At 39.1% G+C, this 24,000-nt stretch overlaps 1 protein-coding gene across 1 annotated transcript in view; it reads right to left on the reverse strand.

The window, feature by feature from the left end:
* LOC115220437 (UDP-xylose and UDP-N-acetylglucosamine transporter) overlaps nt 1–24,000 on the reverse strand; it is a 66,264-nt gene that overhangs the window by 34,672 nt on the left and 7,592 nt on the right. The window contains exon 2 of the mRNA XM_029790565.2: nt 17,370–17,483. Within this exon, the coding sequence (XP_029646425.1) occupies nt 17,370–17,483 (114 nt within the window). The remainder of the gene's footprint in view (nt 1–17,369; nt 17,484–24,000) is intronic.

A 24,000-nucleotide genomic window follows, 5' to 3' on the forward strand; every position in this document is an offset into this window, starting at 1 on the left:
CAGGACCATGTCCTTAGGTGAGACAGCAAGCCACTTGTTATTATGAGAGTTGATCTTCTGGTCTCGGCAGAAATCCTCGTCAGAAAAGTGCCTCAGCATATCAGGCTTCAGTGGGTGTTTCAATTTGTTAATCAGCTTCCTGGTGGGCCCAAGTCACTTTTCCTGCATCACCTTAGACAGAAATTGTCCCCCCATTACCATTTAGCAACTGGTAAAATAAACCAACAGAATAAGTACCAGGTTTAAAAAAAATCTGGGGGCTGATTCATCTGACTAAAATGGTCTTCAAGTGGGTGCCCCAGCATGGCCACAGCCTAATGACTAAAACATGGTTTCAGGTTCAGTCCCACTGTGAGCCACCTTGAGCAATTGATGTTTACAATAACACTTCAGCTGATCAATGCCTTCTGAATGAATTCTCAGACTGAAACTGTGTGGACATGTTGTTGTTGTTGTTGTTGTTGTTGTTGTTGGTGGTGGTGGTGGTGGTGGTGATGATGATGATTGTGTGTGTGTGTGTGTGTGTGTGTGTGTGTGTGTGTGTGCACGCATCCACCACTTGACAACCAATCTTGGTTTGTTTACATCCACATAATTTAATACCTTCACAAAACAGACCAACAGAATAAATACCAGACTGGAAAAAAAAGTACCGGGGGTTGGTTTCATCAACTAAACTCTTGAAGTTGGTGCCCCAGCATGGGCTGCTGTACAATGACTGAAACAAAAAAATACACACACACACACACAGGATTTTTTATACACGTGCATATATATGTGTATGTGTGTGTGTGTGTGTGTGTGTGTGCCTGTGGCACCTGTGCCGGTGGCATGTAAAGGCACCCACTACACTCATGAGTGGTTGGCGTTAGGAAGGGCATCCAGCTGTAGAAACACTGCCAGATCAGACTGGGCCTGGTGCAGCCTTCTGACTTCCCAGACCCCAGTTGAACCGTCCAACCCATGCTAGCATGGAGAACGGACGTTAAACGATGATGATGATGATGATGATATATATATATATATATATATATATATATATATATATATACACACACATAGCTGAGACCTTGTGCAGCTACTTGAAACTTCATATCTGAATGGATCGAATTGCAAATACTGATCTACAATACAAAGCAGCACTCAAATAAATGCATCCACGCATATGTATGTATGTATACACAAACACACACACGCACACAGAGAAATGCACATATACATTCACACAGAGTTGTCTATGAAAATTAGAATATTATGTAGATATTGAATATTAGTTGCCTGTTAAGTGGAAATATGAAAATTTCCAATGTATTAGATTCAATAATCCTAACATGTCCTCTATTTTGTTGATATAAGCAAACATTTATGGCTTCAACACACACCAATCATTCAAATTCCAATATCTCAAAATATAAGAATGTAATACGAAAACATCTAAAACACATCCTTATAAAAGAGCTGCAGGTATAGAATATCAGTTTATACTTGGTTGGAATTCTTTTGGTTTCAATACATTACAGCCTCAGCAGTTCTCTATTTCTTCAACCTTCCTTCAAACATGACAAACCCAGCTATTTGAAGTTCAGCATCAAAATCCTTGCATTACTTCAGTGTCACACACTACTGAGATCTAGTGCTAAGCCAAGAGATCTTAGAGCTCTTCAGGTTTCTGTCAGCCAATGAGCTATTTAGTGATGTGGTATTTCTGCCCCAGAAGTATTTGGCATCATTTTTTTATGTCCATTTCCGAAACTGGCATGGCTGGATAATTTGTCAGAAGCTGGCAAGCCAGAGGGCTGCATCAGGCTCCAGTTGTCTGTTTGGAATGGTTTCTAGGGCTGGATGCCCTTCTTAATGGAGCCAATTATTCTCCTCTGCTGCTCTGATCCCTTTGGCTAATTCCCCAACCTCAAGTACTTTACAGAGTGTATTGAGTGCTTTCTATGTGACGCCCAGCACAGGGCATCTACAAGCAATACCAAAACAACCAATATCTGGTTACTAATCATCATATCAACCTGCTTTCTCAGCCAGGTGACACGTCTGACCAGAATCAAACCTCTTGGAGTGTCTATGTGGCATGATTAAAAAGCAGACAGTCAAACGCATCAAAGCAATTAGCTGAAGGTGGCTATCAAGAACACCTAGGCTTCCATCACACCTGAGAAGTGTCACAGGTCGATTTCCTTTATATTTATATGCCAGATAGAGACAGGTATGTCTTCACACCTGCTGAGGTACTCGGAATGCAAAGAACTGGAACAGATCCTGCAAAACAACAGAGTGGACACTGCTAAAGATATGAACTGGACTTCTGTAGTAAGGACTGATTTACAGAGAGGTAAGGGAATTGTGGAAAGAGAAAGGGGAAGCTGGAGAGAGAAGGTGAAACTAATGGGGGAGAGAGACAGGGGCACTGGAGAGAAGGAGAAGGAGATTATGAAAGGAAGAAGAAGATGGTAGAAACAGAGGGATTAATGTAGAGAGAGAAGACCTCATAAAAAGAGGGAAGAGGAAACAGGTGGAGAGAGTGAAAGAGGAATCTGATTGATCATAGATCTGGCTAATATGGATTTTAACAACAGCCACAACCAGGGCTGAATTTAAATTTGGTAAAAACTTAACCCTTTCGTTACTGTATTTATTTTGAGATGCTCTGTTAAATATAACAAAGAATTCAGTAAAATAACTTTGTTATCATTCAGCAAGTGTTAGGAACATAAATTCTGACTAAGGTTTGGTGGAAGATTTTAATTAAAAACTTATGGAAACAAGACATTTGAACTCAGAGCCAGAGCCGGTTTCAGCCAGGTTGATAATGAAAGGGTTAAACTATATAAAGCTTGGTGGCCCTTTATTATGTCCTTTAATGATTTTGGGGTCATTGTGGTTAGTATGGTCTTCAACTGCAGCTGGTTTACTTTATGTCCAAATGTAACTCTAATCTGTAAATAGTGAAATCTGTTGAATTCTAAAGGGAGATAATTTTGGTTTGACCTCTTTTATATTGGATTACCCAGAATACATCAGATTTCATAGCCAACACAAACTGTATTTCGTGAGACAGGTGTTCTCACCTCAGCTGAACTGGTGTTAAGAATATAGGATCAATACATTATATTCTTATCAGCACTTCCTACAAATTTCCATAATATAATATTATTGATAATTTATCTCTATATCTAGAGTAACACTCTGATGATTGGATTAACACTTAGTAGGTCTCAAACTGGTTTTAAACTTAGTAATATCTGAAAATGGAACTAAGAAGTCTAATCTCAGAAACTCATGTTCAATCAAATAAGCAGTAGATTCTTAAAAATCATGTAAACCTGTAAATCCATGATTCCTCCCCTACCCACAGAAATATATTAGCAATGTTTTTTGTCTCCTCCCGGTCTCTTTTATCATATAAAAATAGAGTTGAATTCCACAGCACTCTTCTCTCTTTACCAAGATATGGGGCAAAAATTAAGAAGAGCTTCAAATTGCTTCTTTTTATTAAATGTTGCAATTTATCCGACCCCTTTTAATCCCCAGGAGCCCCATCAGAAAAGGGCATCTTCTCACATTCCATTCTATCTATGAAAAACACTGATATAGACAATATTTCTTGTAAATCAAGTTACCTCATTTACTCATGTATACATCACACTATTTTATAGTTGAATTTAACCAAAAAATACGAGGTGCAATTTATACCAAACACTATGAAGGGGAGAAAATTTTGTACCAAGATCATCATCATCATTTAAGGTCCGCTTCCATGCTGACATGGGTTGGACGGTTTGACTGAGGACTGGTGAGCCAGAGGCTACACCAGGCTCAAACTGATCTGGCAAAGTTTCTACAGCTGGATGCCGTTCCTAATGCCAACCACTCTGAGAGTGTAGTGGGTGCTTTTACATAGCACTAGCATGAGGGCCAGTCAGGCAGTTCTGGCAACAAGCACACTCAAAAGGTGGTTTTATGTGCTACTGTCACAGGAGCCAGTCTGGCAGCACTGGCAACGATCACGATCGAATGGTGCTTTTCACGTGTCACCGGCATGGGAGCCAATCCATGGCCCTGGCAACAATCACCCTCAGATGTGCTCTTAACATTCCACTGGCACACATGCCAATCAGGTGGTACTGTCATCTGCCACATCAGCAATTTTGATTTGTTTACACTTTCCTCAATAGGTCTTTGCAAGCAAAGTTCATTGTCCAATGAATGAGGGGTATAACACTAAATTAGGGGTGTGGAAGACAAGAATACATAGGTATGCTCTCAAACAGTAGCAGATTAGACCATGTACCTAGATGCAAGGTAGCTTATTTAACAGTTTTACTTCAGAACTTGAGGTTAGGGAATTAGCCAAAGGGATCAGAGCAGCAGAGGAGAATAATTGGCTCCATGAAAAAAATCTCTATTTACTTTGTTTGTTCAATCTTTTAGTCAGGAGGGAAGACAGTGTCAATAGCATATTACAGGACCTCCAAAACTGGTGAAAAGAAGGGAGGGAGGAAAATATCCTCAAACCAGGGACCTCATCTCAATGTTTGCAACAGAAAGGACTTCACTAAAGACATCCAAGGTGCCAAGTGGTGAGTTAAACCAGGGCAAAGGGATTAAATCACCTAATAAGGCCATGCTGGATTTTGACGTTACAATGCAAAGAGCTGGAACAAATACCACAAGGCATCCAATGTTCTTATAGCTCTACCAGAGCCTTACCTTGTATGGTACCTTTTCTTTTTTTGTCAACCCCTGGAAGGATGAGAGGCAAAGATGACACAGATAGGATTTGAACTCACAGTGTAGAAATCTAGAATAGACATCAGAAAGCACTCTGTCTGATGTTCTAACGAGCCTGCTAATTCACCACCATAATGAGGGAGAACTCCACCAGCATGGTATCATCAGTAACGGTAATGAAGTCCTCTTTAAAGACTCTACACAATCTGCACACAATCCTCTGCATCTTAATCATCATCATTTGAATGTCCCACTTTTCCAAGCTTCCATGAAATAGATGGAATTAAGGCAGATTTTATGTGGCCAGATGCCCTTCCACTTGCTAACCCTCACCTATTTCCAACCAAGGTAATATCTCCCAGTTAGCTACTTTTGTGCAAATGAAAATATCAATTAAATTTAATTGGTTTAATTAATGGCAGCCATGTGGGAATAGATGGTGCATGTGCAACAGAGTGTAAGCATCTTGAGAGAAAAATTGAGCATGAGAGGCATCAGACGTGGTATGCAAAAGAGAAGACTATGCTGGTATGGTCATGTGATGCATTTGGATGAGGACAGCTCTGCAAAGAAGAGCTGATCCCTAACTGTGGAGGGAAACTGTAGAAAAGTTAGACTCAGGAGGACATGGAATGAGGTGGTGAAGTAGGACCTTTGAATGTTGGGCCTCAGGGAGGTGATGACAGGTGATTGAGACCTTTGGCAATTTGCTGTGCTTGAGTGGACATGTCAAGCCAAGTGAAAGCATAGTTGTGACCAGTGCCAGTGACACATAAAAGATACCTACTACGCTCTTGGGGTGGTTGATGTTAGGAAGGGCATCCAGCCATAGAAATCAAGCCAAATCAGACCGGAGCCTGGTACAGCTCCCTGGTTTAATAGTTGCAGTCAACCCATCTAATCCATGCCAGCATGGAAAACGGACACAAAATGATGATTATGATGATGTATCAGATATATAAAGGTAGAGAAATGAAAAGATGAAGAAGTGAAGAAAGAACAGATTAAAAATCTAGGGAACATTTCTCTGTTATAGGAGGACCTCAATTCCTTGTACCAACACATATGTGTGTGTGTGTGTGTGTATGTGTGTGTGTGAGAGAGAGAGAGAGAGAGAGAGAGAGAGAGAGACAGAGCAGGTGATGACATTATGTGACCAAGGACAGTAAGACTTAAACAAGTGATTAAATACCTATATCTTTACTACCTACAAGGGGCTAAACACAGAGGGGACAAACAAGGACAGACAAAGGGATTAAGTCGATCACATCGACCCCAGTGCATAACTGGTACTTAATTTATCAACCCCGAAAGGATGAAAGGCAAAGTTGACCTCGGTGGAATTTGAACTCGGAACGTAACGACAGACAAAATACAAGAGATTAAATATAGAACCTGAAAAAGTGAGAGACAGAATGAGGGGAGTTCCAAAGAGTGAATTAAGAAGACAAAATAAAAATTTAACTACAAGGGGACACATCTGCCTCCACAAATACACACAACAACAATCGTGCGTGTGTGTGTGTGTATGTGTGTGTGTGTGTGTGTGTGTGTCTCATGATACGTGTATGGAGTTACTCTTTTACTTGTTTCAGTCATTTGACTGCAGCCATGCTGGAGCACCACCTTTAATCGAGCAACTCGACCCCAGGACTTATTCTTTTGTAAGCCCAGTACTTATTCTATCGATCTCTTTTTGCTGAACCGCTAAGTGACGGGGACATAAACACACCAGTATCGGTTGTCAAACAATGCTAGGGGGACACACACAAACACACACACATACATATATATATATACATATATACGACAGGTTTCTTTCAGTTTCCGTCTACCAAATCCACTCACTCGGGCTTTGGTCGGCCCGAGGCTATAGTAGAAGATACTTGCCCAAGGTGCCACACATTGGGACTGAACCCGGAACCATGAGGTTGGTAAACAAGCTACTTACCACACAGCCACTCCTTCAACTTCACATTGTAAGAAGCTCCCTGTCCTCACTATTTTCTTATTTCACGTACACACACACATACACGAGCATGTATATATACACGTGTGTATGTATATATATATATATATACACATGTGTGTATATATATACGCACATGTGTGTATATATATACGCACATGTGTGTATATATATATATATATATATGTATATCATCATCATCATCGTCATCATCGTTTAACGTCCGCTTTCCATGCTAGCATGGGTTGGACGGTTCAACTGGGGTCTGGGAAGCCAGAAGGCTGCACCAGGCCAGTCAGATCTGGCAGTGTTTCTACAGCTCGATGCCCTTCCTAACGCCAACCACTCCGAGAGTGTAGTGGGTGATTTTATGTGCCACCGACACAGGTGCCAGACGAGGCTGGCAGACGGCCACGCTCGGATGGTGTTTTTTATGTGCCACCGACACAGGTGCCAGACGAGGGTGGCAGACGGCCACGCTCAGGTGGTGTTTTTTATGTGCCACCGACACAGGTGCCAGACGAGGCTGGCAGACGGCCACGCTCGGATGGTGTTTTTTATGTGCCACCAACACAGGTGCCAGACGGCCACGCTCGGATTATGTTTTTTATGTGCCACCGACACAGGTGCCAGACGAGGCTGGCTGACGGCCACGCTCGGATGGTGTTTTTTATGTGCCACCGACACAGGTGCCAGACGAGGCTGGCGAACGGCCACGATCGGATGGTGTTTGTTACGTGCCCACAGCACGGAGGTCAGTCGATGCGGTACTGGCTACGGCCACGTTCGGATGGTTTTCTTATGTGCCACCGGCACTGGTACCACAAGGATACAAATTCCATTGATGTTCATCTATTTGATTTGGTTTGATTTGATTTGATTTGATTTGATTTTCACTTGCCTCAACAGGTCCTCACAAGTGTCACAAGTGTCACAAGTGTCACTTCACAAGTGTCACATATATATATATATACACATATATTACATGTGTGTGTGTGTGTATATATATATAATACAAATAAGAAAATGGAGAAACAAATTTGGTTTGTTCATCAACTTACGGATATTATAATGTTGGATTATTTATTCATTTTATATATATATATACATATATATACATATATATATACACATACATTACATACATATGTGTGTGTGTGTGTGTGTGTATATATATATGCATTTGTGTGTGTGTGTGTCTGGCTAAACAAGATTAAAACAATGGTTACACGAAAATCTAATTATTATTTTACACGTCAACTTCATTATCATTCTCCTAGAATTAGTTCTCAGGAAGGCAAAAACAGTGTTTCACTTTTCTTCTTCAAATGTCAACTGACTCCTTGCTCCACCACCACTGCCACCACACCTTCTTTACAAACAAACAATTCTTTCAACCTCACTGAGATCAGTAGCTTTGGTCCATAATGTCGTGGGTCAACTAAATCTGCCCAGCACACCACGGGTCAACAAGACCTTTACTATTAATAACTTGCAGTAATTACTAGAACAGACTAGTTCTAAAACTCCACTTCACAATACAAATAATAATAATCCTTTCTATTATAAGCACATGGCCTGAAATTTGGGGGGAGAAGATAAGTCGATTACAATTACCCCAGTACACAACTGGTACATATTTTATTGACCTCTAAAAGGATGAATGACAAAGTTGATCCCAGTAGAATTTTGACTTGGGATGTAAAAATCGATCAAATGCACCAAGCATTTACCTGGCATGTCCACAATTCTGCCAAGTGACTACCTTGATGATGATAATAATAATAATAATAATAATAATAATAATAATAATAATAATAACAACAACAACAAGAACACTGAGAGAGTACAAACCTCCGCCAAGGCAACACCAATGTCCTCTCAACAATATGCTAGAGATGATTTTTTTTAAATGAGAATATCTGAAATAAACTGAACTGCTCTCACAAACAGATGGATTCTCAGGAACTGCTGGAATCCATCCAGCCGTTCCTGAGATATCTTGTCCACAGACAAACAAACACAACTGAAAACAATACCTCCACCTTTGCTAAGGCAGAGGTAATAATAACAAGAGCATTCAGGGAGTGCAAACCACCACCAAGGCAACACCAGTATCCTCTCGATGATTAGCCAGAGATGATTTTTTTAAATGAGAATATCTGAAATAAACTCGATTGCTCTCACAAACAAGAATACTAAAAAGGGACCTGACCGCTCTCAAAATTTAAGTTAAAAAACAGGAAAAATAATCCAGAATCCTTGTCCAGTACCAGATGAATCCCAAAATCTAATCAGTTTGTGCCAGTCATGATACCAAACATCCCTCAGAGTTTCATCTGAATCCATCCAGTGGTTCTTCAGATATCTTGTCCATGGACAAACAAATACGACTGAAAACAATACCTCTGCCTTTCCTAAGGCAGAGGTAATAATACTTTCTACTATAGGCACAAGGCCTGAAATTTTGTGGGAAAGAGGATATAGTTGCTTAACTAATTCTCAGTGCTAAACTAATTCTCATTTAATTGGTCCCAAAAGGATGAAAGTTGAACATGGCAGCATTTGAATAAAGACAGTAAAAACAAAACAAAAAATGCCAAGCATTTTGTCCAACATGCTAAGGATTCTGCCAGCTTACCACCATAAATAATAGTAACGGTTTCAAATGTTGGCACGAGGCTAGCAGGTTTGGGAGAGGGGCTAAGTTGGTTAAATTGATCCCACTGTTCAGCTGGTGCCTGAAAAAATGAAAGGCAAAGTCGACCTCATTGGAATTTGAACTCAGAACATGACAAATGAAAAGACAAATGAAATGCCACAAAGCATTTTGCCAGACGATTCTGCCAACTCACAGTAATAGGATCGTAAGAGTATTATTATTAATCCACTTCATGGGTTTTTATATCATTATTGTAGTTGAGTCCCAGGTGGTCAAATATAATTATTAAAATTATAGTTATGATGAACCTGTCTTTTTAAGCCACAGTGTATCTTGGACTACATTATGTAATAAGCTACAGTAAACTTATGTGAGTGGAATCAGAGAGAGAGAGAGAGGTAAATGTGTTTGTATGTGTGAGAGAGAGAGTATTTGTACTAGTTAAAAAATACATCTGAGTGGTTTTTTGTTATCAAATTTCATGCTTAATAAATAAAAACAAAGAATATATTAATGGAAAAGACAGGAGTTTTCCATTTTTCATCTAAAATTGTAGCCATCATTAGGAGTTAGAAAAACAGACCTATTGGCATACAATTTAATGCAGCACGGAATTTTGTCAGTGAAAAGGTCACAGTCTAAAAGTGACAAAAATATTTTGGTAAATTTAAATGTTGAAGCGAATCTAATGGTTTTTGTGTGTTTTTAAATGACTTAGAAACACCTTCCACACTGCAATTGTTTTTGTTTCAGCATAGGATCTCAGATCAGGTCACTTGCTATGCAAGTACATCTCAGTTTATTTAATGTTTTTTTTTAAATTTCTCCTAAACCCTGAGGGAGGTTTTAAGGTTCAGAGCTTATCCCAGGAACCATGACTTGTACTGGTTGTGACAGAAATCTCTCTCTGGGTAAGACACTGTTTTATCCCAGATGAGATTTTTCAAAATATTCTGGTACGTATTGCTGCTATCGGAGTAAAACAAAGCTATATAAAATAATGTGGTCGGAACAGATATAAAGCAGGATTTTGAAAAAGCACTGAATTTGAACTCATGACCTGTAGGTAAGTGGAATAATAATTTATTTCATTCAATTATCTTGTTGCTATGAAGGAATCGAAGAAAACAGAAATGTCAAATAAATTGTTCTGGAGATAAAAATGGCCAAGCAGTGAAAGAAGTGAATTAACAATTCAAATATTATTGAATAAATGCAAGCAACAGGGGAGCAAAAATAAGTTGTCATTGTACAGAATATATATACATATATATATACATATATATATATATATATTGATAGAAATGGTAAGACAACAAAAAAATGAAAGAGACCTCGATATTATGTAAATAGAAGAATTTATCTGTAAATATAATATGAGACAATTATTTGGTAGCCAATGATAAAACTCTGAGTTTTGGACGTCAGGGCAGAAACCCATGCTGCCATCTCTTCAGTTATCCAGCCATCGAAAAAAAAAAAAATATATATATATATATATATTATATATATATATAGGCATAGGAGTAGCTATGTGGTAAGTAGCTTGCTTACCAACTACATGGTTCTGGGTTCAGTCCCACTGCGTGGCACCTTGGGCAAGTGTCTTCTACTATAGCCTCGGGCCGACCAAAGCCTTGTGAGTGGATTTGGTAGAAGGAAACTGAAAGAAGCTCGTTGTATATACGTACATGTATATGTTTGTGTGTCTGTGTTTGTCGCCCCAACATCGCTTGACAACTGATGCTGGTGTGTTTGCGTCCCCATAACTTAGCAGTTCAGTAAAAGAGACTGATAGAATAAGTACTAGGCTTACAAAGAATAAGTCATGTGGTCGATTTGCTCGACTAAAGGCGGTGCTCCAGCATGGTCACAGTAAAATGACTGAAACAAGTAAAAGAGTATATATATATATATTATATATATATGTGTATATATATATATATAATATATATATATATATATATAAATATATAAAAGAAGGTTTGAAAATGCAATTTTAAAGATGTTTATTCACTTGACCGGTTTCACTTTTTTAGAAAAAGATTGTCAAAAGTAAAATGTAAAGCTTTGTATAAGCTTTGTTGTGTTAAATACTGGTTGACATGAAATATTAAAATACATATATACATTCTTTGATTATAATAAGAACATGTTAGAAACAGTTTACAAGGAAAAATCTTGAGAAAATATTAAACAAAAAGTTCAATAAACTGTTTTTATCATGTTATTATTATCAAAGAATGTATATGTATTTTAATATTTCGTGACAACCAGTACTTAACACAACAAAGTTTTACATTTTATTTTTGACAATCTTTTTCTCAAAATGTGAAACCGGTTGTGTGAATAAGCATTTTTTAAAATTGCATTTTCAAACCTTCTTTCATATATATGTCCACTCATGTGGTACCTTACAACTTCACTTTGTAATATACATCCTGTATATATATATATATATATATATATATATATACACTCTTTACTCTTTTACATGTTTCAGTCATTTGACTGCGGCCATGCTGGAGCACCGCCTTTAATCGAGCAACTCGACCCTGGGACTTATTCTTTTGTAAGCCCAGTACTTATTCTATCGGTCTCTTTTGCCGAACCGCTAAGTAACAGGGACATAAACACACCAGCATCGGTTGTCAAGCAATGCTAGTGGGACAAACACAGACACACAAACACACACACGCATATATATACATATATATGACGGGCTTCTTTCAATTTCCGTCTACCAAATCCACTCACAAGGCTTTGGTCGACCCGAGGCTATAGCAGAAGACACTTGCCCAAGGTGCCGCGCAGTGGGACTGAACCCGGAACCATGTGGTTGGTAAACAAGCTACTTACCACACAGCCACTCCTGCGCCTATAGAAGAAAGTTATATATACAGGATGTTTATAAATTTTCTTTACAATTTCAAAAATTCAGAAAAAAATATGTTAGGATGACTCAGCAAAGTTTCTTGAAAAAACAGGCAAAGAAATAAAAGTTTTATTAGAAACATCAGAACACTTCCATGTGAACTCCATTGGTCGCACACAACCTGCTGAGTTAACCTATTTCTTCTAATTGTGAAGGTAATTTATGGACAGTGTGTGTGTCATTTTAATACTCACTTTTCCATTGTTTGCTTAGGTCAGACTGAGTCTGCCGAGAAAGATTTTCTAGAGCCAAATGCCCTTCCTGTTGCCAATCATTAACTGTTACCAAGTGAGGTATTATTTCCCCATAGCTGGATATGTTTTCACACGCACACACAGACACACACTGGGCTTCTTTCAGTTTCCATCTGCCAAATCCACTCATAAGGCATTGGTCAGCCCAGAGCTAGAGTAAAAGACACTTGTGCAAAGTGTCACATAGGGGAATTGAACCTGAAACCATGTGGCCCAGAAGCAAACTTCTCAACCACACACCCACACCTGTGCCAATATATGTATGAGAGAGAGAATGATGGAGAGAGAGAGAGAGTTTATAGATTTACAGGGGAGGAGATGTTACCTATGACAGGTTAGCATCCAACCCTGCGGCAAATTCATTCCTCATCTCCATAATACAAGAATTGGAGCTAAATCTCACTTTAGTCAGCCCTTGTGGCTTATAAAGTCATCTACCCTAGTTGTTTAGAAAATGTGAGACAACTTTGTCCCTTCATGATTCACCGATGCCAATGTGAGACTTCAAGTCCCTTCAAGACCCAAAACTGCTTTCCCTGACAATGGAGCAGCATTTAGATCACTTCACTGGTTAGTGATAAGATAACTGATAACGTAAAGGAGATGCTAAAGTGGTAGACAGATGCTGCAAGGAATAGCTAAAGGTTGGGGGCTAATATGGGAGCTGGAGGGTAAAACTGAAATGTCATCAATGGAGGAAATATTTTATCTTTAATTTATTCAGGCAAACAATTCCACCCTAAAACTGGTACTTTAGGTGTTAGTATTTCATTCCATGTTTGTATGTGGGTTTGATGGATATAGGAAGCTATAGAATTACATCAGTAATTCTACTGATACAGTATAATGATAGAGTAACAATATGTGTATGTGTGTGTGTGAACTAGAACAATTATTATAATACTATGTGTAGAGAAGAATGAGAAATTACAGTACAAATAATAACAATTAACAGAATAATTTTAAAATATGTAGGGGTGTGTGAGTATGTACTCATACACACACATTTTAAATGGAAGTTTTGTTATTTCTGTGGTACCAAAGGTTTCCCTGTTGACAAAGCATTTTTCAAGCCAAGTTCCAAATATGAAAGACATCCCACACACAAATATCTATGTCACAGCATGGGAGGCAGCATTGATTATCTTTATAAAAAAAAAATCTCATCACTATTTTACTTGTTTCAGTCATTGGACTGCAGCCATCCTGGAGCATCGCTTTGTAAGGTTAGTAAAACAAATTAACCCCAGTACTTATTCTATCAGTTGCTTTCGCTAAACCACTAGGTCATGGGGATGTAAACAAACCAACACTGGTTGTCAAGTGATGGGATGATAAACACAAACACATGCATATGCATATTTATTTCTTTATTGCCCACAGGGGGCCAAACAAGGACAGACAAAGAGATTAAGTCGATTACATCGACCCCAGTGCATAACTGGTACTTATTTAATCGACCCTGAAAGGATGAAAAGCAAAGTTAACTTTGGTGGGAATTGAACTCAGAACGTAACAGCAGATGAAATACCACTAAGCATGTCACCCAGCATGCTAACAATTCTGCCAGCTTGCACGCATACACATATGGGATTCCACACAGTTTCTATCCACCAAATTCACTCATAAGGCATTAGACAGGAGTTGAAGACACCTCCCTAAGGTGCTGCACTGTGGGGTTGAACCCAAAGCTATATGCTTCCAAAGCAAGCTCCTTAACCTAGTTCCACATCTTTGCAAATATTCAATGACCACCACATTGAATTTTGCTCTAATTCAGAACCACCAGAATTCCTCTTAAATTGTCTACACCTCACTCTCTAAATTTATAATTGTTTCAACAAGTTCAATATTCTTTCATTTTTTTACTTGTTTCAGTCATTAGAGCACGGCCAAGCTGGGGCACCACCTTGAAGAATTCCAGTCGAACTATTCGACTCCTGTACTTACTTTCTTTTTAAACCTGATGCTTATTCCATCGATCTCTTTTACTGAACTGCTAAGTTATGGGGACAGAAACAAACCAACATCAGTTGTCAAGCAGTGAGGAGGGGGACAAACACAAAGACACACACAACAGGCTTCTTTCAGTTTCCGTCCACCAAATCCACTCACAAGGCTTTGGTTGTCCTGAGGCTATGGTAGAAGACACTTGCCCAAGGTGCCACACAGTGGGACTGAACATGGAACCATGTGGTTGGGACACAAACCTTTTACCACACAGCCACGCCTGTGCCTCTAATATTACAGAATTTTCAAAAAAATGAAGGAGAATCAAATACATTGCCCTTTCTACAAAAGCATCATCAACAATTTAATATCCACCTTTCCATGCTGGCATGGGTTGGATGAGACACATTTCACACTGATTTACAATCAAATGCCAACCTTGCCCCATCTGCTGGTTGTTTTGTAGAAACTCCCAGTTGATGTGTTTTTAGCCCAGGTCAGCCCTCATCTGGCAGACCTATGATCTGATCAAAGATATTCCAACAATGACCATGCTGTTTATTACCAATATACAAGGAATGCAGGATCACATTATGCATGACCTTTTATTTTGTACATTATTTACATTATTTACATTTGACGGATATTTGTCTTCATCTTGTTTGTTGTTAATACGTTTTGGCTGATATACCTTCCAGCCTTCATCAGGTGTCTTGGAGAAATTTCGAACCTGGGTTCTCATTCCTAAGGTATATATCGATGTTATTGTTATTATTATTATTCAGGTTACTGCCAGGAATCGAACTCGGAATCTTGGGGTTAGTAGCCCGCACTCTTAACCACTACACTATTTATTTTGCGATAGTAAGGTGAAATCTGAGGGAGACTTAGCTACTATTTCTGACACACTGAGGTTCCTTTGTTATGCCATAGGGTTCTATATCCTCTTCCTCCAAATTAAAATTCCTTTCGATGCCAAATAGTTTTTTTTGTTTCTATGGCAACAGTCTACAATTGCTGCCAATATAAAGAGATAATTAGATAAATTATAAACCATCTTTCAAAAAAGTTATTTAAAATATATTTCTATGGTTTAGAATGCAATCCTTACATCATCATCACTTTATATCCGTTGTTCCTGGTATATTTGGGTATTTGCACAAATTCTTGGAGCAGATATTTTATAACATGAAGAAACCACAAAACGAGCATTATAATTCTTTAAAATCTCTTGTTTCTAACTGGAAGAAACCTGTTCAAAGAGCAAAGAAGCTCGTTTTCCCTAAAATTTGATTCTGCTAAAGAAGTTTGGCATTGCTATAAGTGAGTGGTTTTAAACTTTAGCACAAAGCCAGCAATTTCGAGGTGGGGGGGGGATATGTTGATTACATGGACTCCAGGGCTCAACTGGTACTTATTGTATTGACCCTGAAAGGGAAGATGAGTAAAGTCGACCCCATTAGGAACTTGAACCCAGAATGTAAAGGCAGATGAAATGCTACTAAGCATTTTGCCTGACATGTTAACAATTCTGCTGGCTTGATGCCTTATAAATGTACCGATATTGACCACTTAGAGAAATCTATACTCATTCCATCATCTTTGTATTTTGCCATCAGCTTTTTCTGTAGACACAGGTTGGGAAGCTCATGTAGTTCCAGGTTCAATCCCTCTGCATGGCACCTTGGACAAGTGTCTTCAACTATAGCCTTAGTCTGACTAAAGCCTTGTGAATGGATTTGGGAGACGGAAATTGGAAGAAGCCTGTCATATATATATATATATATATATATATATATATATATATATATATATATGTTAGAAGGTTTGGAGATGACGTACAGGTATTATATATTAGAAGAAATGAGGTACTCAAAAATCTGGATTGGTACTCAGATTTCTGAGTACTTCATTTCTTCTAATATATATATATATATATATATATATATATATATATGTCTGTCTATGTGTGTCTGTGTATGTCACTGCCACCTCTAGTCCCTGTAACTTAGCAGTTTGGAAAAAGAGGTAGATAGAATAAGTACCAGGCTGAGCAAAAAAAAGTCCTGGAATCAATTCATTTGACTAAAAATTCTTCAAGGCAGTGCCCCAGCATGGCCACCGTCTAATGACTAAAACAAGTAAAAGACAAAAGATACTTTAATGGGCCACATGTAATTCTTTGCAGCAGATTTTTTTACAGCTGGATGCTCTTCCTGTTGCCAACACTCACCAGTTTCCATGCGAAGTGATATTTACTCAAGATCTTCACACACAAACAGGACAGCCAATGCTCACAATTGGAGCAAGATTCGAAACTGAATCATCAGATTGCAAAGTTTAAATCATGGCATAGCAACAACTTGTTTATGGACCAACCAGCAGCCTGACTTCAAGTGATGGATCATTCTAGATCTTTCTGAGAATGTCCCTGTACAATGGTTATAAAAAGGCATGTTTTTAGTGCTAACCTTTAGCGTGTGGCAACCTGCAGTTCAGCCCCACACACTCTCTAGCTGTTTATAATAGTCATTTTCACTGCTGCTACTCAAACCTTGGTATGTCGTTAGAGTTGGTTGGCTTAAATCTAATGTACATACTTTTTCCTGTCTTAGCAAGCTTAATTAAGTACAGAGATTTTGTAATCAACTATTTATGAATGCTACAGAATTATTCTTTCAACTGTGTTGACTTGTTAAAACTTTCTAATTCATGACCAACCTGAAAATTCTCCAGTGCACTGAAACGAAACTCATGATTAAATGTTTGCGAGGTGTTGTTGCAGCACTTGCATGCAGCTACAGTGCAAACATGTTTGTGACGCAGTCCTTGACAGAGAGTTAAAATAAGAAGACTTACTTCAGTGGAATAACTGGAGTTACTTTCCCCATCTTCAGGGTAAAGATGAACCCTTCAACAGCAATAAAAAGGAACTGACTGAATGTTACGATGTTGCCGCTGCTGGGGGCTTCACTGAAAGATAAATGATACAGAATCATAAGAGAAACACACAGCATAATATAACGGATCATATGTTATTGGCAATATAGGGCTGGCAATAAAAATATTATTATTACGGAACATGATAATAATCAAACACAGTGAGAGTACATGGCCCAGTGGTTAGGCTGTTGTACTCACAATCGCTACATCATGGGTTCGATTCCAAGATGGGGCAGTGATTTTGTTCTTGAGCAAGACATTTCATTTCACATTGCTACAGTCCTCCTTTCAATCAGCAGGGTATGTTGGCCAGCTCACCTAGCGGGTGGAGTGGCATCATTCGAAGGCTAAAACAATGCAATGCAAAGTGCATTGTGACCAGTGATGTGTAACAACAACAGCTAGTCTGGTCATGGTGTTATAGAACATATATCATACACAATACAGAACTGGCAATATAAACATTATAAGAGATCATAGTGTGTTATAACAGAACTGATAAGTGGTAGAGTACGGATAATGAAGAACTAATGAAAAAAGCATGATAGATGTGTTATAGAATAATTTACAATTCACAACAGAAGCAACAGATGTGATGTAGAAGATAGGGCAACAATCACAATGGACAGTTATAGAAAATAAAGTACTAATAGCAGAAGATAAAGTGTGATAAGAGAACATGTATTATAAACAATACAGAACTGCTAAGAGAAATATTTTTATATTTCATGTAACAATTTCCACACCTTAAAATATGCTTTATTTTAATTTTTTTTTTAAAATTTGTTTCAGTCATTTGACTGTGGCCATGCTGGAGCTCTGCCTTTAGTCGAGCAAATCGCCCCCAGGACTTATTCTTTGTAAGCCTAGTATTTATTCTGTCAGTCTCTTTTGCCAAAACGCTAAGTTACGGGGACATAAACACACCAACATCAGTTGTCAAGCGATGGTGGGGGGACAAACACAGACACAGAAGCATATATATATATATATATATATATATATTATATATATATATATATATAATATACATACATACGATGAGCTTCTTTCAGTTTCCATCTACCAAATCCACTCACAAGGCTTTGGTGAACCTGAGGCTATAGTAGAAGACACCCAAGGTGCCATGTGTGAAACTGAACCCGGAATCATGTGGTTGGTAAGTAAGCTACTTACCACATAGCCACTCCTGCACCTGTTATCAATTTTTACAATAGAAAAATTCTACAATTTGGGAGTGGAACCCTAACAAGAAAAGCCAAATTCTTCAAAAAGTGATGGCAGTGGTAAGTGAAACTGTAAATATCAATTCTTGTTAGAGCAGAGGTGAGGAAAATTCTTATTAGCACCTGGCAAAATTATTATTGCAACACACCTGTAAGAGTGCAATTGGATGGAGAAAAATAATGATTTTTACAGATTTATACATTCACTCTTCAACCTGACCGTTACCATCATCCTCATCATTTAACATCTGTTGTCCATGCTGGCATGGGTTGGACAGTTTGACCAGGGCTGGCAAGGCTGGAAGGATGTACCAGACACTCCAGTCTGACAATCTTTAAAATTGTTATCTACCTCCCCTCACTTATTGCCTCCCAATCTTCTGTATACTCTTGTAACCTCCAACCACCCACCCACACTCCTGGTTGCTCTGTCACCAATGACTTCCACTTTACCTCATACCTTGAGGGGCCACCCTGCATTTGCACATGCAAGCACAGGCCTAGTAGCCTAATTACTGTAGCCTCTCAAAATGATATTTGACCCCAAGGTAATACATACCCTACAAATCCAGTTAATATTACCAAAATATATAATACCACACCAACATTTCAAGTATAAACATTTATATCTATAATATAAACCATGACCAATATGTATATCATCATCGTCGTTTAACGTCCGCTTTCCATGCTAGCATGGGTTGGACAGTTTGACTGTGGGCTGGCAAACCAGATGGCTGCACCAGGCTCAATCTGATCTGGCAGAGTTTCTACAGCTGGATGCCTTTCCTAACGCCAATCACTCTGAGAGTGTAGTGGGTGCTTTTATGTGATGCCGGCACGGGGGCCAGTCAGGCAGTACTGGCAACGACCTTGCTCAAATTTTTTTACATATAAACAAACAAATAAAACAAGAATCTCCATTAGCATGAGTATATCGCAACACCCAACCATAATTAACATCCCGTATAATATGAATAAGCTTGCTTTGAGGAAGACAAGCAGTGGTCCATGGATGCAAGTCTCACCTCTACATGTCACAGATGTTCACAAACTTGAGTCAATGTAGTTTGGCATTGGTGTTGTTGCAGACATTGCTGTTAGAACACAAAGAACTGGAGCAGATACCACAAGGCATCTTGTCAGACCCTCTAACAGTCCCATCAATCCGTTGCTTGGGATTGAATCTTCTCTTTTATTGACCTTGAAAGGATGCAAAGTGAAGTTGACCCCAGCAGGATTTGAACTCACATTGCAATGCAATGGAAAACATACCACAAGGCATTCTATCCAACACAAATTATTCTATCATTTCATCACTTTCTTGGTAATAGAGTTTCTGTCATATTTTTTAAACACACACAAACACACACACTGAGTCATACACACACAAACACACACACTGAGTCATACACACACAAACACACACTGAGTCATACACACAAACACACACACTGAGTCACGGTTACTCACACATGGTGAGTCTTTCACACACTAACTTCACTAAATGATAAATCTACAGTTATTAGTTAGCCCTAAAAATCAACAATGACTGAGCAGGCATGTGATCAAAGTTACTCCACCCATGACCATCACAGTAACAAATTTTTTTTCGTTTGTTTTGATTTTTATAAGTTTTATCAGGTCAGGTGACAGCATGGATGCATTTTTATTGACTCATTAAGTCTGCAGTTAACAGGCGAAGTCATACAATTTGACTGATTTTTTTCATCATCATCATCGTTTAACATCCGTTTTCCATGCTGGCATGGGTTGGATGGATTGACAGAAGCTGACAAGGCCAGGGACCACACAAGGTTACATAGTCAGTTCTGGCTTGGTTTGTACAGCTTGATGCCCTTCCTAGTGCCATCCGCTTTACAGATTGTACTAGGCAATTTTCACCTTTTTACATGACACTGTCCCCAGTGCCTTTTACGTGGTACCATCACCAGTGCTTTTCATGTGGCACCATCACCAGTGCTTTTCATGTGGCACCATCACCAGTGCTTTTCATGTGGCACCATCACCAGTGCTTTTCATGTGGCACCATCACCAGTGCTTTTCATGTGGCACCATCACCAGTGCTTTTCATGTGGCACCATCACCAGTGCTTTTCATGTGGCACCATCACCAGTGCTTTTCATGTGGCACCATCACCAGTGCTTTTCATGTGGCACCATCACCAGTGCTTTTCATGTGGCACCATCACCAGTGCTTTTCATGTGGCACCATCACCAGTGCTTTTCATGGGCACCATCACCAGTGCTTTTTATGTGGTACCATCACCAGTGCTTTTCATGTGGCACCATCACCAGTGCTTTTCATGTGGCACCATCACCAGTGCTTTTCATGTGGAACCATCACCAGTGCTTTTTATGTGGCACCATCACCAGTGCTTTTCATGTGGCACCATCACCAGTGCTTTTCATGTGGCACCATCACCAGTGCTTTTCATGTGGCACCATCACCAGTGCTTTTCATGTGGAACCATCACCAGTGCTTTTTATGTGGTACCATCACCAGTGCTTTTCATGTGGCACCATCACCAGTGCTTTTCATGTGGAACCATCACCAGTGCTTTTTATGTGGCACCATCACCAGTGCTTTTCATGTGGCACCATCACCAGTGCTTTTTATGTGGTACCATCACCAGTGCTTTTCATGTGGCACCATCACCAGTGCTTTTCATGTGGCACCATCACCAGTGCTTTTTATGCGGCACCGTCCCCAGTGCTTTTTACGTGGTACCAGTCACTCTTCTCTTCAGTTATTTCTGAACCTGCAACAGAGACATCTAACAAACTGAATAACCACAACAATATGAAGGAAATAGCAGGGGAGGAGGGATGGAGGAGTATGTCTTATATACCCCATGTTTCATTACCATCATCATCATCATCGTATGTCTGCCTTTTCTTGCTGGTGCAAGCTGGGCAGTTTTCTGCAAGACAACCAGATGCCTTTCCTATCACCAACCTTTTTGGTCACCTTTCACAGCACACAAACAAGGATGTATCATAGCTATACTAAAACTGGGATAAACATAGTACAAAATATCTCACCAGGTTTAGCAAATGAAATTATAGACCAAGCATAAACAGCTGTTGTATAGCACTATTTGATCAATAATACTACCAACATAACGGTTTTAGTAATATATTATAAGCAGTTAATAATAAGCATATGGAGTTAAAATAACATATTAACAAGTTCATAGTAGTACGAATTAACTACAAAGATTTTAATGTAAATGATATCAAAGAACTATAAGAACCAATTTGAGAGAAGGAAGAGAAAGGAACTAGGTCCATTGATAGAGCACCAACGATAGAAATGAATAACAGTCCAGCCGTGCCCCACCAGCAGAGTTTGTTGTTCTTTTCTGTCTCACATTGGTATGTAGAATATTTAATGTGTTGGTATTATTTTGTGTTTATATCAAATCTTTTCTATTTTATATGCAATTTTGTGCATTTTTTGTGATGTTTATTAAATTATTCAAATAGTTAAAGGGAAGTCAATGAGGAATAAATCATCAAATGATTCATAATAACAACAAGCGGGAGAGCATTACATACCATCAAAGTGACATTGGGGTACAAATATACAAAGCCCAACACATCCATAATGACTACCTGTGTGATCAGGGTACACCAGGCACATGCATCACAACTATATGTACACGACACGGTAACCTCATATCAAAACAAACAGTACATGACCTTGCAGGTAGGATCAAATAGCCTGTCCCATTCAAAAGGTCTCTGAATAAGGGTTGTTTAAGGATGATGAACAAAACACCCATGCTTCCAGGGGTGAAATATTCAAAACCCACAGAGTCCCTCTCAATACATGGCTCTAATGCTATGCAACTACTGCTCATGATCAGAGATGCACATATTGTCAGTTACTAAGGGACATGCTCAACTCATTAAGGTCAGACAACTGATAAGCAGATCTATGGTACTGAACAGAAAAGGGCAACGAACTGGCAGAAACATTAGCACACCAAGCGAAATGCGTAGCCGTATTTCGTCTGCCGTTACGTTCTGAGTTCAAATTCCGCTGAGGTCGACTTTGCCTTTCATCCTTTTGGGGTCGATAAATTAAGTAACAGTTACGCACTGGGGTCGATATAATCGACTTAATCCATCTGTCTGTCCTTGTTTCTCCTCTCTGTGTTTAGCCCCTTGTGGGTAGTAAAGAAATAGGTACTGAGCAGAATATTTGCTATCGCCCATCTTTTACACCAAAACAAATCATGTACATATTAACACTTCCAATCAGTTAAGATCAGAAGCCTTTTTTGTTTCTGCTAAAGGCACAAATTTTGAGTGAGGAGAATAGTTGATTTTGTTGGCCTGAGCACTCAACTGGTCGGTACTCATTTCATCGACCCTGAAAGGATGAAAGGCGAAGTCGACCTTGGTAAAATGTGAACCTAGAACATAAAGCTGGAGGAAATGACTGATGTGGTAATGATTCTGCCACCTTGCAACATTAATAATAATAATGATAATAATAATTTCAAATTTTGGACAAGGCCAGCAAATTTCGGGGGAGGGGATAAGCTGATTTGAACTCAAATACTGCCCCTTCCACTAAAAATTGCTGGCCTTGTGCCAAAATCACAATCAATATAAGCTGGCAGAATTGTTAGTTCAAAAGACAAAATGCTTAGCAGTATCCCTTCCAGTTGTTGAAGTTCTGAGTTCAAGTCCTACTGGAGTCAACTTTGTCTTTTATCCTTTCAAGGATGATAAAATACAGTAGTAGTCAAAAACTGGGGTCAATGCAATCAACTACCCCCTTCCCCTAGAATCACTGGCCTTCAGCAACTAAAACCATATTTCTTACACAGACACACACAGGTATGTGTATGTATATATTCTTTTTTTTCTTTTATTTGTTTCAGTCATTTGACTGCGGCCATGCTGGAGCACCGCCTTTAGTCGAGAAAATCGACTCCAAGACTTATTCTTTGTAAGCCTAGTACTTATTCTATTGGTCTCTCTTGCCAAACCGCTAAGTGACGGGGGATGTAAACACACCAGCACCAGTTGTCAAGCGATGTTGGGGGGACAAACACAGACACAAACATATAATATATATATATACGACAGGCTTCTTTCAGTTTCCATCTGCCAAATCCACTCATAAGGCTTTGGTCGGCCTGAAGCTATAGTCGAAGACACTTGCCCAAGGTGCCACACAGTGGGACTAAACCCGGAACCATGTAGTTGGTAAGCAAGCTACTTACCACACAGCCAGATGGGTACAAATATCCCATGTGGAAGGCTTGATAAGAGAAGACACTT

This window comes from Octopus sinensis, linkage group LG16 (assembly GCF_006345805.1).
Source record: "Octopus sinensis linkage group LG16, ASM634580v1, whole genome shotgun sequence".
In the NCBI taxonomy this organism is placed as follows: Eukaryota; Metazoa; Mollusca; class Cephalopoda; order Octopoda; family Octopodidae; genus Octopus; species Octopus sinensis.